This window comes from Pagrus major, chromosome 14 (genome assembly GCF_040436345.1).
Source record: "Pagrus major chromosome 14, Pma_NU_1.0".
Taxonomy (NCBI): domain Eukaryota; kingdom Metazoa; phylum Chordata; class Actinopteri; order Spariformes; family Sparidae; genus Pagrus; species Pagrus major.
Genome location: NC_133228.1, coordinates 16,228,064 through 16,244,119, shown reverse-complemented (window position 1 = coordinate 16,244,119; position 16,056 = coordinate 16,228,064). Strand labels below are relative to the sequence as shown.

The 16,056-nt window shown below is 42.0% G+C and overlaps 1 protein-coding gene across 2 annotated transcripts in view; it reads left to right on the top strand.

The window, feature by feature from the left end:
- The window catches only part of chchd3a (coiled-coil-helix-coiled-coil-helix domain containing 3a), a 73,222-nt gene extending 64,077 nt beyond the window's left edge, over positions 1-9,145 (top strand). The window contains exons 8-10 of one of the 2 annotated variants that reach the window (XM_073481024.1): positions 4,231-4,366; positions 4,916-4,956; positions 8,452-8,544. In XM_073481024.1, the coding sequence (XP_073337125.1) occupies positions 4,231-4,366; positions 4,916-4,956; positions 8,452-8,461 (187 nt within the window). In that variant the 3' untranslated portion in view covers positions 8,462-8,544. Of the gene's footprint in view, positions 1-4,230; positions 4,367-4,915; positions 4,957-8,451 lie in introns of both variants that reach the window. The other variant, XM_073481025.1, reaches the window with a different exon arrangement.
- The last annotated feature ends 6,911 nt before the right edge of the window (positions 9,146-16,056 follow it).

Here is a 16,056-nt window from a genome sequence, read left to right as displayed (position 1 = left end):
CTGTTAAATTCTGTGTAGTTTTAAATCCTCAAGCCTGCTAAAAAATATTCAAATCAAAAATGTATTTGAGCTACCCACAGCTCATGGACATGCACCATTTGATGAGGGGTCATACGTTTGACATTGTATCATTAAAATAAGGGTATAAGGCAAAAGAGTTAACCAAAACTCAAATTCTACATTCAGACAGACTGAAAAACATATTAAAATGCCTCTGGGCTTCACCTCTTTTTTTTAATTCCTGTAAATCGTTTAAACATGGCCAAAAAAGCTTTTGGGAATGTGATAGTCTTGATGTTTATGAATGCCTTACTGCTCAGGTTACATGGGAACAGGATGAATTATAGTTTTTTGGCTGGTATTTTTAATTATCCTATATGATTCCCACAGTAGAGGATTCTACTGTGTCCCTGCAGCGTCTTACTGCTGATAATTAGCCCTGTGTCCTGCGCTGAATTCAACATTAATAACCTCATGTTTGACTTGTTTTTTGTGGTATTTGATATTGCTACTGCATGTTCGGCGGTATTGTGCAAATTGTTATTCAGTCCAAGGATCAGAATCCCCCCTGGCTTGCCTAAAGCTGAGTACAATAACTAGAGTGTATTACCATAACCAGCCTGAAAAAATTTGGTTATACTTGAGGCCAAAACCGACTTGGAAAACAAAAAGCTTCACTTGTCAGGTAGAAATGATGACATTCAAGCATGTTGCATGTAAATTCTTTGCTTTGCTATATTTTAGTTCATGACTTTATATTATTGAGCTAAACATTTGGGTAACTTTCATACATTAAAGGTAAATCAGGGTAATGTTCTCATGGTTATGTCTATCGTTTTTGCATCTAGTTAACCTGCAGCAAAGCATTGTAAATGACACGAGGGCACCGAATGTAAAACTAAAGAGAGGAGGGAGGTTTGTAGTCCTTCCCTACCGGCTCCGTGTGGTTGGTGGCAGGAACTTAATGTTAATCTTAATGATAGATGATAGAGGATGCAGCGTGCCGCCACAGAGTGTGTGTGACATTGTTATTGTCTCCATGATTAACTCAACCACTGTCTCAGCCCCTTCCCTACAGAGAGAACCAGAGAGCAAGCAAAAATAGAAGTACCACTGTCTAGTTGCTCATCAAGAAATGCTCCTCATTTCTACCCACCCTCACCCTCTTTTCCTCCCCCCCTTCCTCTGTCCTCCTTTCTCTCCCTCTCAGAGGCCATTACTGGTGATAAACACCGTGGTTTGTATCAGCAGGATGCACCTGGCATTAACGCGAACGCTTAAGAAAGTAATTAGTGGGTGTATGTGGCTCCCCTCGTCCCTGTAGATGCCCATAGGCGGTGTAATAAATGAGCGCCAGGATCCATAGGAGTTGGATGGCAGTGATTTCTGCTAGCGCTGCTGTCATCGTTCAATACCCTGACGCAGAGCAATGGCCTTGTCATGCCTCCAAGCAAATGACTGAATTTCTCCCCAGTGGATCCGCAAATGCAGAACCTCACCCAAGAGCATAATGTTCCAGTCTGTGCCCAAAGTGGTGCAACCAACCATTGGATTTAAACAAAATTTGAGAGAAAAAAAGTTGGATACAACTCCCATATCTGTGCAGGAACTATAGAAGTTACAACCAGCAACCAGTTAGCTCTATTGACTGTATATAAAGCTGTACGACATGACGGCACCCCAAAAAGTGAAGCCAAAACATCTTGATCGACCCCCTGGTGGCAGGCGGGTCATAAATCCCACCCCATACATGTTATCAGATGGGTCATGGGCCAAACTAAAAACTCAAAGAACGCTTCAAACGAAGTTCTTCCAATGATGGTTTCTTTTTAGGTAGTTTTAAGAGACTTTTAAGATGCTTTCTGTGTGGATTTTGCTTGTTGTCCCTGTTCTCCCTGTGCTTGCATGGGTTTCCTCTGGGTACTCCTGGTTCCCCTACCATCAAAAATGTACATTAGGTTTATTCTACAGTCAGTGCCCTTGACCAAAGGCACTGGCTTAGGATATGGAGTTTGTCCCTGGGCCCTGTACTGTGTGCTGGCTGCCCACTGCTCCCTCGGGATGGGTTAAATGCAGAGAACCAGTTTCATTGTTGTACATTGTATGATTATATGTGATTAAATAAAAAATCTTCTTGTAATGATGTATGTTTGGGTGGTCATGGTTTTAACTCTTTATTTGATGCACTCTAAAGGGGTTGTCACATCATGATTGAAATCACTACAGCAATATGGTAGCACCCGTATCCGGGATATTTTGGCTTCATTTTTGAACAGTGGGAGGAAGTGGAGACACCTCGTCCATCTTTATAGATGTCTTTGGTACAAACATGAAAGTCTTATCTTCTCATCTAACTCTAGGCAAGACAGTGAGTACAAATCTTTCCCAAAAATTAACTATTCTGTCAGGTGTCCAAAATGACTTGTTTTATCTAGTATTCCTCTCTCGCTTTAGAATATTTCTGACTCTGTTTGGCCTTTAAGCACTGTGTTGTATGGTGAATGATGAAGTGTATTGATTAATCAAACTCCTGTTGGCACCTCTCATGTTGTCACAAATTGTCACTGACCTGCACTTACAAGGACTATAGATTTTTCCAGCCTCCCTAACAAATATGACCATGTGGCAACGCACATATGTACACATCTTCACTGCACCAGCTTCCTGCTGCATTTCACCCTGGGTAATGACCCATGCGACCAATCCCCTGCTTTCTATCCAGCGGGGGGTAATTTCTCACTCTGGGGGGCAAATCAAACATCTGATTCTGACTACAGGGGCTTGTCTTCACCCCCAATATTCCTTTGAGATCACCAGAGTTGCTGACAGGCAGGATCTCTTTTCACACTCACGCAAGGCATTTAGTGAGGCAGATGGAGTGTCCTGAGCACTGGTGTGAACAAAACGATGACACCACCATTAGCATAATAGCCCTAGCATGTGCATGTGTCATCATTATATATTTTTATGGGGTGTGTGAAGAGGCAGACAAAAGCAGTTAACACTGGGCAAGGCACCAGGACTGGTGGTACATCCCACGACTGAGGATCCAACTCTTGCATACATCTAACATAAGAGTCCCATTTAAATGCACTGAAGTTTAGCGCAGAAGTGCTAGCATCTGGCTCATACCCGCTAAGACAGCAGCACTTAAACTGCAGCAGACCTCAAGGACAGTTAGAGCGTGCAAAGCTGGTGATGCGTATCATATTAAAGACATATTAGCATCCACAGTCTACAACAGTAACCTTCTCTTGTATGCTTAAAGATTGAATTTTCCATTTAGGCCAGTCCAAGGTGACAGCCACCCAGTATGTAAATGGTTGACGCTCTTCAGGGAGCATCATTGCATGGATTCACTGGAGCCCAGGAGAGTGATCAATACTTGCTTATGTAAGGCCTTTTTAAAGGGTTTTTTTTCATGGTAAGACATAAGCACTAATTCATCAGGAAGGTATACTTAGCTTGCAGGTAATTTTAATCTCATCATCATTATCATCATCACAAAACAAGTAAGCCCAATTGCTCGTCTAAATTAACCCAATGTCCTTTTCCTGTTTTCTCTGCATTAGACATTGATTTGCCCACTTCTCCTCCATTATTCCCATGCCACTGATGAATCTCCATTTTCCCAGGGATGGAGCCATTGTTGGAAGCTCTATTTGACACCTCTTACTGTTTTTAGAAAGCCCTCTGGCCTCTCAGTCAATACGTTGAGATGCATACAATCGACATGGTCATCACAGCAGGTTGTGGAGGATGGATTGGCCTTTGACCTTCCTCCCGGCAGATACAGTAATGTTGATTCTTGCTTTAGGTGTCGTGGACTGAAATGGCAGTAGTAATAGAAAAGGCAAGGGGTTGTGCACACACTGTCGACTGCAGTATAGCTCAGTGAGCTCTAACAGTCCAGGGGCTCTCTTGTGATAAAAATGACAATCGATTTGCTCATTTTCCAAACCAACATTGTGTCTTTTCATTCATCTTCTCTCGTTCTTGATTTCTGCATCTCATTCTCATGCTGTCAATCTTTCCATTCTCCGTTTTTCCTCCATTTTCTGTCCACCCTTGACTCTTTTCTCACTTGCACATTTACCACTCAGTTATTTTTTTTCTTTTAACACTTTTATCCCTTTCCCTTAACTCTCATCTCTCACACTGTTCCTTCCTCTTTAACACCATATTTTTCCCCATTTTCACACTACTTCTCTCCCCTTCTCGCCCCTGCAGGCGGTATGAGATATATCCTGTGTGTGCAGACCTGCAGGGCCAGATCCTCGCATGCTACAAAGAGAATACTGGAAAGACCCTTAACTGCTCCAACATAGCAGCCCTTTACCTACAGTGTGTCAACAACGCCAAGCAGGTGCGTATTTACCAAACCAAGATTTATGTTGTTTATCACTTCTCATATCTCATGTGAATAATTTGCAACACTTGTTATTGTATGTGAATATTATGCAAATGTGTACTGCATGCGTGTTAAGTGAAATGAATGAGCATTTCATTGTTTGCAACTGTACTCTTTACATGTGAGGAAAATACTTGAATTCTTAAAGGAACAGTTCACCCAAAATAAAATTTCTGTCATTATCCACTCACCCCATGATGATAGAAAGTTGAATTCAGAGACTTAGATTTCACCAGATGAGCTATATGAAGACATTTTATGTTTTTATCTCAGTTTTTTTTTTTTTTTGCATTTTAAAACAAGTCCCCAGCTACTTCAGTTGTTTAGGAGAATGCTGCAACTCTGTTTTGCTGTGAAGCTCCGGAAATGTTTTTTGGACTACGAAACCTCACCTGACTTTCCATCCGTATGGGCGTGAGCGGAAAATGAGTGAATTTTCCTTTTTGGGTGAACTGTTCCTTTAAAATACCATCCAGAATAATGTATTTTTCCCTCTCTGAAAAGAACGACAAGGTTTTGCATGCACCTTCATGGACAGATGATATGTAAGTTGTAGCGCCTCCTAATCCTGTAGTGTAGCTTTCAGTTGAATTGATATGTGTGTGTTAGCCACAGCATACGTCATTGGGCTTATAGATGTGTGTGATAGCTACAGTAGAGCAGCTATTCCCTTTTTAAATGTCTAAATGAATTAGTACAATATACACACACATACACACTAGCATCCATTTACATGCGCCAGCTCCTTGCTTTTAGACAGGAGAATAACATTTCCAATGGACTACTGGCGCCTGAATAAAGCTCCTTCTAAATAGCCAGTTTAAACCTTTACGGTCTATTTCCATAATACCTGCTGACACAGGCGTTCCCCCGGCTGTCTCTGTGTGTGTTTTAATGTAATAAGACCAAGGGAGTAGCCGCTGTTAGTTGGATACCATTGTCCTCTCTGGAGCTCTCCCCTTTCATTGCCTAGTGCAAATGTTTTTTTGCCCTCTGTCTCCGATGGTCACACGCTGTATTGTAATAGTAATGTCACTCAGGTTGATATTAACCTGATTCCCCCCCTCCCTCACTTTGTAGTATGTAACATCCATCGGCCCCAACAAGGCTCAATTTACATTCATGGAGCTTTTCTATTAGATTTTTTTGCACTTGCATTGTTTTGCCGGAAATGAGGAAAAGTGAGTTTTGCCTCCCTCGCTCACTCTCGTGGGTATTAGTATTAGATCTAAAAGTCAGATGCTGGCAGATTTTTAAGCTATACATCATGTAAATTGCACAATGTTTTATTCATTGTGTGCGTGTCTATGTGTGTGCGTTTAAGAAAGCTACCTGTAGCCTCGTCAAGATTCAGCAAGGGTATGTTCACAGTCCGGATGCTGTTATGATGTTGTAAATTGTTTGCAAGCAAGCCCGAGACGATATGGTAATCCGCTTGTGTTTATCACCCTGCGGCAATCACAGCACACTCCTGTTCGTCTGTGCTTATCTGTCTAAGACTTGCTTTTAAAGTCATTAGGTGCGAAAAAAAGAAGGAAAAAAAACAGTTCCGCGATAAGGCTTTAAAGGAATAATATGCAGAATTACACAGCCGACAAAATACGGGGGAAGGAATGAAGGAGGATTGATATGAGCTGATGCAACTTCATGATTAGGATGTTTACACAGCTTTATCTGAGCTGAGCAGGAAGCCGCGTCGAGAACAAATGTCAAAGGGACATGGCTTTGACCTGTGGAGGTCAGAAGATCCAAACGTGCCCTCTAAACGCCGTCTGTCATCTCCTTGACCTTTTTGTCAAAGGCACTTGATAGCATTGCTCAGTTTTCAAACAGCAAAATCTCTTTCCCCTTTCTTTGTCCTTCCCCTTCAAATCTTTAATTCCACTAAAAACTGCAGCACCTTGGGTATAGATAGGGATGTCTAAGATGGCATCTCGCTGGGGGGAAGAAAAAAAAACAAATCCCTCCAAATCTCAGTTTTACAATATTGACCCCTCAACTGGAGTCAACCAAGACGGAGGCGTTGTCGGCAGCCGGGCCATTGTCACTGATAATTAGCGTTCTTATCAGACTTAACGTTATCACAGTGAGTGATAACATTTAGACCCGCTCTCACTCTCTTTTTGTGGCCTCCGTGCCCCTGCCACCATTCCTCCTTCACTCCCTCCATCCACTATCCCGTCATTCCTAGTCACATTTCTAATGCATTCAGCACTTAACAGGTCCAGATAGCAAACTGTGAGGAAGAGGCAGTCGAAGGACCGATAAAGTCTCTTTCTCTCTCCCTCTCGCTCCACGCAAAAGAGTTTATCATGGAGGCCGATCTCTCCATCCACTGCTTGCCTCCTCATTCCATATTCTCGCCGCATGACTGCCTCTTGCTTCCCTATCTTATACTTCTCCACTTCATTTTTTAGACTGACCCTTCCATCTCCCTTATACTCTCAAAGGGCCTAGGCTAGATCCCTGTTTGTGGTTTTGGCGGTTGTTATGTTTTCAAGGATCAGAATATAAAAGGAGCTGGCTCATATAGCCGCTTTGACATCATCTTTGACACGATATTTCAATCATAATTGTTGAAAAAAAAGTATATTTTAATCATTTAATTTGTCCTTTCAAGATTTTTAGACATCAGGGGTTAGAAAGGGGGTTACTTTTTAGTATTTTGAACTCAGAGAATTATCACCTGAACCTGCAGCTCCTTCGGCTTTACAGAACTTTATAGCAAAGGATCTGCTCATTGTTTCAGCTCAGAGTCAGCTCCTGGTCTGCCCTCCAGATGTACTTTGCCAGTGAAGGAAAGCTGGTAGACACAGCTCAGAGGTGTGATTTCTGTGAGATCCCTAACCTCAGAAAAATAACTCAACAAAACAAAGAAAAAGTTTACTTACAGCAACCTGCAGTGATTTTTACAGGTCATTGCTGGTCAATTTCAAACTCACTGTGTTCATTTATAATAGCATAAATTCTTCACTATTGTTCCTAATATTATCAATCATATAATCTTTTAGTGGCTTTTGTAAATCCCATCGCACAAAGCATAGTACATACTGTAATCAACCTCTGTTAACGTATCTCCTCCTTTTACGTGCACTATCCTCCCTTAAATGCTTAAGCTCCAACACTCACACAAATGACACACCAACTGCGGCTCCAGCCTGGTGCCTCTGCTTGCTAAATACACCAAATGTTGAATACAGCTGAATGTGTCACATCTGCACCCCACCCCCCCACCCCCACCCTCAGTAAGTTAAATAGATGCCTCCCTAAAAGACATGAGATGATGGGAGAACTACATTATTTGGAGGTAAAAACCGAAAGTAAGGGCACGTTAAATGTCTATTATATTATTATACGACAGGAAGTCTGATGATTTTAACCAGTAGAAACACTAATGGTACTGTCCCACTGCTCCCAGACCTCAGCTGTTTTTCTACTCTGGATACAGTGTTATCATAACCAACAGAAATGTTGTCTGCAACTACAAAATAAGTTCTAATATACTGGACTTATCTTTTAAGTGATCTCTTGTCCTAACCTGGATTTTACAGACTGTTTTTGTCAATAATCATTTCGTGGCCAGATCAATAATACTCTAAATGAACTCCTGTGCAGAAATGAAATGCTCCTGACACAAACTTACCTCATCCACAACACTAGTGAGGAAGAATATATTCTTTTTTCTTATTTTTCTTCCCTTATGTCCATTTTTTCTCTTTTTTTTGTATTTTTCCACTCTTGTCCTCTCAGGCAGTTTTCATCCAGTGGCATCAGCCACAATAGGCCAGTTCAAATGCTTATTGACAGGGAGTGTTGGGGATTTGTGGTTGCACTTATCGCTAACATGGAATCCACTGCCCTCGGGTCCAACTCACTCCATCGTCCTCCCTTTTTATTAGACTCTCAAGCCTCCTTGTTTTCATCCTGTCTCTCCTGTGTGACACATTATCTTTCTCTGCTGTTTGTCTGTCTATTTAGATTTTTTGATTTGCTTTAACATCTCTCTGATACACTTTTTCCTTTTTTTTTTTTGTCTGCAGAACAAGTTGAGGACCGGGGGTTAAGGATGAGGGAGAACGAAAGCGGAAGCAATGAAGAGTTTATGGTGTGGGATTACTTATTATCGACCGACTGACAGACGGACAGACAGACAGACCAAACCGGAGCGGAGGAAGTGAGGAATGAGTCAGCACCAAGACGCACACCCTCAAAACCCTATGGAGAACCGAACCATACCAGACTAGAGGCACCGAACACAGCACCCTGAGAGAGACGTAGACACCCTTTCCCCTAGTTTCTTACCCCCTTTCCCCACCTTTCTTACCGTTTGTCAATCTCTCCTGTGAGTATGTAGGGAAGTGACACTGTCTGCCATCTTGGAGCGACAGCAGGGACCAAGCAGGCCTGAGCTTGGCCCGCAACAAGGACAGTAAAAACCAAACTGGGATGATCACAAGAACGCGAGACACCTCTGTCACAGAACACTTGCACCCATCCCGTCTCACTCCAGCACTGTTAGCAAAATTAAAGTCTATTTTTACTGATAGAAGTCAGTCCTATTTTGTTGTCCATGAATCATTCTTTTCCTGCCCCCAATGCACTATCCTTTGCATCTGTTCCTTTGAGTTTGTGTTATGTTAATAATGTAACAATGTGCATGTCGAGTATTCATCCGGACCAGCACTTGTGACAATATCTGATCAGAGGAAAATAAAAGACGAAACGATGCAAGAACTATTGTTGAACTTTTTCTACATAAATATTCAGCGGGCTCCGTCTCTCAAGTGTGTGTGTGTGTGTGTGTGTGTGTGTGTGTGTTTTATGCTAATTATAGCAAGCATTGTACATCTTTGATGGATACGCGGCCCTCGTGTTGTCACGACGACATTTTGCCAAACGGAGTGAATGAGCCCAAGAGAGGGGGACTGAAGCGCCGGGGAGATATACGTCCCAGATGTTCTGGTTCATAATCTAGCTTTCCCTCTGTTTCTGTCTTTTCTTTCCTTATGTGAATCCTCTCTGCTTTAGCTATTCAGTAAAACACCACGGAGCTCTACCTCTTCCTTATCCCTTCATTGTCCCTCTCTTCTCTTACTTATCTACTCCTTTCTGCATTCCTCCTCCTTCCTAGGAGTGTGTCTCTTCTCTGCTCACTCTCCCAGGCTAATGTTGCCTTGGAGGAGACTGCTTCTCTACGCTGTCTGCACTCCGCCAGACTCTCTGGGTTGGGTTTAACTGGATAGACAGACAATGTGTGGGTGTGGGTGGGGTAGTAATGCAGCCATCCATCCACGTTTTATTCAGTAACTGCGAATGTGTGAGTGAGAGAGAGAGTGGACGTCGCAGTCTGGGTTTGATGTGGAGGCGGGTGATCGCAGGGGAGACATTATCTTAATTCTGCATCAGAAGAAGAAAGCGTGTGTGGTGGACAGAGCAGGAGAGGGAGGACTTGTGCGTGTGTGTGTGTGCATGCAAGCATATGATCCATTGTGACTAATCCCCCTCTGTCTGTCAGTCAGCTGTCCGTTTGCTTTTTGACTTTTGAAATCTCGAAGGGGTTAGGGGGTTGACTTCTATTATACAGCGTATGTGTGAATGTGTGTGTGTGTTGGAGGGGTCTTCTAAAGGATGGGGATAATGGGTATTGGAGTTCATGGCAGGTGTTTCTCCCCAAACCGATGTTTTTCCCCACTTGTTCTCCCCTCCGTGACTCCCAACGTAAGCTGCACAACTCCTCTATCTGACCCAGTACCTCCGAGCCACGATAAGTGATTTAACGGTGTATTCTGTCCGTAATGAGATTATATCCTCTGTAATATAATTAAAGGATGATTAGAGAATCATAAGATCCAAACATGGGGCTTACCTTTTGCTTTTCAAGGCCTCCATCACGACCTCAACAACCTTTGAAAGTTTTAAATGGAGAGCTGCAGGAGCTCTTTTCTCTTCTGAAGTTGCAAAGGAACATTTTACCTCTGTAATGTATTTCCTGAGAGACAGTATATTAGATGAAGGCATAATGCAATCCAAAGTTAATGTAGTGATAAATTAGCTGGGATTTATATACACGCCTCCTGAAGCCACTCTTAAAATCTCCCATTTTTCAGGTGGTAGAAGTAATAAGATTTTCAGTTTGTTTTTTTTATATAAGTACTGTAAATTTTTCATAATAACATAAAGAGCCAAACGGAGCAGAAAATACTTTTCTTTCTCCATCGACAAGCGAGGCTGAGATGTCCTTGAACACCACACACACAATAGGCAGTGGTCAGGCTTCTTGATGGGACCCAAGACTGCCGGCTGCGGGGTCGAGGTAACGGAATTTGTCTTGCAGTAACAGGTGTTTCATGTGAAGGTGCATCAAATTTGGCTTTCAGTTTTTTCATAGAATAGATGGGGGGAAAATGAAAATATCAGGTCATAAAATTAACTCTTATTTCAGGATATCAGAACCCTGTGACCCCAATGTTTGATCGTTACTTCAGCAAATTCAGAATGTTTTCTTCCCAATCAAAATAAAAATCTAATAATACATGATCATATTTTCGTCAAGCATGAGACAGTGTTTTTCCATCTAGTCCCACAACTCTATCTTAATTGTTAAATCTCATGGAAGTTGCTAATACCTCACGAAAAACAGTTATAATGTAGTCTAACACTTTCGTGCCAAAGTGTTCTTCTCTGATTATTTCTTCAGTCTGTCTGCCATGTATAAATGAGGCAGCCAGACTCGCACATTTTCATGAATTCCTCTGCCAACTTTCTTTTTTTATGATCATCCACGCTCAAGACGATGCAAATTGCCATGATAACTCCTTTAATTTAGGTATACAATGTAAGAGCACATTCAGGAGTCATTAGAAGTTCAGCCATGCTCAGCCAGAGTGATGCAACCTGTCCCAAGAGAAAATCGGCAGCGATGACATCACTTCCCTTCAACAGGAAAGAGGAGTGTGGTTACAATCCAGCCAACTAATCTCATCATCAGGAAGGTATCGGTGTCCGTCTCACCGGCTGACCGGCTGCAACAAGCTGGGAAAAAAGGTTGGTAACATTGTTAATGGTTCTTACCTGTAACTTGCTGTCCACCACAAGACCTTGAAAAATGCTTTAACAAGGCATCAGAATTCAAGACTTAGGCACACTACAAGGAACTTTTTACTGGATATGAAACAGCCTCGATTTAGTACTGATGCCCCCATAAGCAAAAAAAAAAAGAAAAAGCAAGAAGATCAAATGAGAGAAGGGCTGGATGATTGTTCAGCCACCATGGATATTTGCAACAAGCACCAAAAAGTTTTGATTTGAAGCCATCACAGAAAAAAATAGATATTGGAATTGAGTTTTTCCTTATTAACTGACTACCCTCACGATATTGTTACACAGGGGCATGATTTTAAAGTGTCTGCGCTACATTGTCAATTCAGACTTTTCACTTCAACCACTTCAAAGCCTCTGAAATGAAAGTATGTTCGTGTTTTCGATGCTTTCAGTTCGTTATCTCATATTTTTAGGTGCCCTGAATGGACAAGACATTTTCTGCTGCACCTCTACCCATACAGTTCGCCATTCCTCTGGTATTTATATCAGATTCTGTCTGTGTGGCTTTAACTGTCTTTGTAAGTGTGGCGTACCATCTGTCTCTGTATAAACAGTGAGACTCTGTCACTGCCACCGACACCAGTCCCTGTATTGGACTGTATGAAGAGATTAGGATAAAGCTACGATTTCGTGTCGGTGCTTTTATGATATTTCGGCCCTATATTGCTTCTGTTCTCTAAAGAAGCTGACTCTGGGGGGAAAAAAATCACCAGAATGCACTCAAATCTGCAATACAAAAGACAACATCCTCCACCATGATGACTAATCACATTCGATTTAATGACCCTCTCTGAAGAAAAAATAGCTTCTCCCTTTAAAGTTTTTCCCCACACTCTCTCTCCGGCTCTTATCCGTCTGTGCGTCTCTTTGTGCCTTTTACTGTCTCTCCACACAGTCGATCCCTATTCTTGTGTTTGCATTTACTCTCTTTTTTTTTTGTTCTTTTGTTCTCCCTCTGCTCTTTCTCGTACTTTTCCCCCCCACTTTCTTTTCTTTCACTCACTCTCTAACTCATCAAGGATACTGAGGAATAGGCCGGCAGCCTGAGGGGCGGATCTGTTGGCGGTGATTGGCTCTCCTTGCTTGCCAATGAGGTGTGAAGCGTCTGCCACGCTGCTGTAACTCTTCTCTGAGGGCCACCCTCGTCTGCTTTGCGTGTCCTCGCACACCCACAAACACACACACAGTTTGACACAATATGCTTTAAATAGATACAAGAGCTTGACAAATGCATTCACCCGCATAAATTAAAAACACAACAGAAGACAATAAGAAAATGCGGTCGTGGTTCTGACTGGGCAAGGACACCTCGTCCTGTTTGGACTTCAGTAAGAGTGAAGACATACTCACACGCACAGAAATGTTCTTGGTTGCCAGCGATGCCAGTGGGGCCTGCAGATGAGAGTAAACCGTCATACACTCTATTCTAGTAATGGGCAGGCAGATGGCAGGCTGCTCTGTAGCCTCTGCTTAGGCTGATGGCTCTATTCATCAGGCTGCTCGCCCTCCCTGCAGCCCTGCACCGGGCTACAATTTATAGAGCTCTCTCTCCCTCGTGCTCCCCCTATGCTCTCTCACTGTTATTTATTTGTACTTTTTTGTTTTAGTCTGCACCTCTTCTTATTTTCTCTGAGTCTATGCTGGTGTCTGTCTGCTTGGCACCAGAAAGGGTTGTTTCAGTCCAGCTAAAATTTGTGCTGCTGGGGAAGTCATTGGCACTTCGAAAGTGCTGCTACCTTCCTTTCATTTATTTATATATTTTTCCTCTCTTACTTTTTTTGGCACACTGAAGTTTTGGTCATGCAAACTCTTTTTGGAGGCAGATCTGCCTGGTGGCAGAAGAAGGCTCACTGGACCGAGTCAAACTTTAGTGGCTGTTGAGCCAAAGCCGGTGCAAGTTATTTACCTTAGAATAAAAAAACAAGAAGTTCTCAGAGCAGGAGTTTGGCATCTATACATGTATTTGCTTTCCTACCAGTGAGTTAAGCCTCTATATACGGAGCAAGAAGCTACTGACTCACACAAAGTACACTGGGATTATAAGCCTGCCATTAGACGACTATTCCAGTCGTGATTCTCCTCCAACAGCCTCCAAGCTGGTGACCTACATGCTGAAAATACCTTAACCCTAACCTGGTTGCTAACAGTATGAATGGAAACAAGCTTGCAGCTGTTGACTCACCTTTTGAGGGGATTTAGCCACTTTAATTTAGCTTGGCTCGCTTAGCATAAAGGCTGGAAACGTCGGTGGCTAGCCCAGGTCTGTCCATCAGAATCTGTATACCCGACTATCTCTTGGACATGAGCAGTAACTCCTGTCACAGCTGGTAACCTCACAATAATTTCAGGAAGTCGCTTGGCTTAGATTGGATCAATCTTCCCATCTGAGTCTCCGATAGAAGGTGAATAAACATGTTTCCCAAAATGTCATACTATCTAAAAGACATAAACAATCACTGCTCCTGTTTATTTATGGTAGCCCATGTCTGGAAAGCCAGCAGTGAACAAAGCAGGAGTGAATAGCCATGAACTAATGCTGCTAGTTGTTAGATGAAAGATTAGAAAGGGAGGGAGACAAAAAAAATATCTCTATCCCTCTCTAATGGTGTCTGTTATACTAATAGCTTAGCGACTACATAGGAACATTATATCAATGAAAAAAACTCTGCAGATTGCATTAGTAAGTTTAAGTGCTTCTCCTCTCGCCAGAGGTTAATTTGACCCTGCAACAGCTTTTTTAATTGGCAACAGTTTGTTATGAGGACAACAAGTACACTTTGCCAGTTAAACAAGCTTTAATTATGTATAAATCACAGGCTCGCTATCCCGGTGTGAGAAAGCGACAGAGATAAAGAACTGCATTTTGTGGTAAGCGATTATTAAGAATACCAGCAAAAGAAAGGAGGGAAAGAGATGGAAGATTAAAAACAAGGACGAATGGGAAAGAATGTAGCAACACAAGCTTGATGTATACAGTGGAAGCTGTTCAAAAGATTTGATATCAGCTATGGTGGTGGTACATGGTGTGATACATGGTCAAGCATGTGTGTGTGTGCGTGTGTGTATGTGTGTGTGTGTGTGTGGGTGCGCGTGCAAAGGGAGGAAGAGGCAGTGAGTGAGAGCTTGGCTTTGACTCTCAGTTTCCCTCCAGAGATAAAGTGAGCGGTAATGAGGCCCTGAGCTGCTTCGCCGAGGAGACAGTAGGACCACCAGGGGAGGAGGATGACCTTGAAGACCATGAACACACACACATACGCACACACACACACACCACATCCACAGACTTAAAGCAATCCAACTATCTGTTAATGTTAAAGTTCTCTGGGAGTTTTGCTCCTTATGTATTTTATGACTGTTTATGATAGATTTAATCTCAGCGACCAGAAAAATAGACACCCTGGTGAAATACAACCTATACAAACGGACTTGCAATCACTTATATTTCAATTTAAATGTATGTTGAGACTATCAGAGAGGTGCCATGTGGTACATATAGTTCATGTTATCCGTTCAGTCGATGATATTTTTCTCTGCAAGAGGGGAAATAACTTCCCAAAGGCGCAATAGACGCTGTAGTCTTAAGTTTTAATGTGAGGGAAGTAACAGATTGCAGGTTTAAAGTGTTTCTCAGTTCTCTGTGACTCACCATATTGCAACTAATCTTTCTCTTGCTCTTTTCCGGGCTGCACTACTAAAAAAAAAAACTTGCTTGCTGGAAGGCTGAAGTCAGAAAAACAATAAGATAGAAGTTTGGTAATGAGAAAAAGCTCCATAGCTGACAGTGAAAACTTTGTGTTTGTTTCTGTTTGACATTTTAAACTTTTACTGCACAAAGGAAAATTTCCCTTTTTTTTTTTTTCTTTGTGGCACATTTTCAACTTGATTTTTTTTCTATTATGATGCCTTTTTAACTACAAATAGCAACTGGAGCAGGTTGTTTGGATTTTCCTGTTAGAGTCACAAGTTAATAAATCATGTTTAAATATTCTTGTGCTATTTCCCCATGGAAATAGTGCAGCTACATAATAGTAGCCATTACTCATTGTATTTTATCACAGTGTATTTCTAGGTTTTCCATGAGGCTACAATGTCCTGACCTAATTTGATATTGCAGTACTGAGGCATGGTAAACTGTTCACTGCATTGGCGCTACACCACCATGCACTGCTATACCCTGAAAAAACAGTGGCAGGTTAAACTGATCACTATAGCACTGTGGTGCTGGTAGCTTTGGAGACCATCCTCATCGTGGTGACAGTGATAAACACTTCAGTTCAGGAAAAGAAAAAAACGTGGTCTGGCAGTGTTAAAGTCCACTGTTTTACTGAATCCATCCATCCACCCTGACCTGGTCTCAGTGTGGTGCTGTCAATGGTCCAAGGCTCAGAACTATTAAAATAACTCAAAATAATTAAATTCTCATATTTTAGAAGCTGAACCATGTAATATTATGCATGAAAATGACTTTAATCAACATCCGCTAATTGATTGATTCAGCTCTGCCTGTATATACTGTTCATACGTAATTTACAACATAATATATT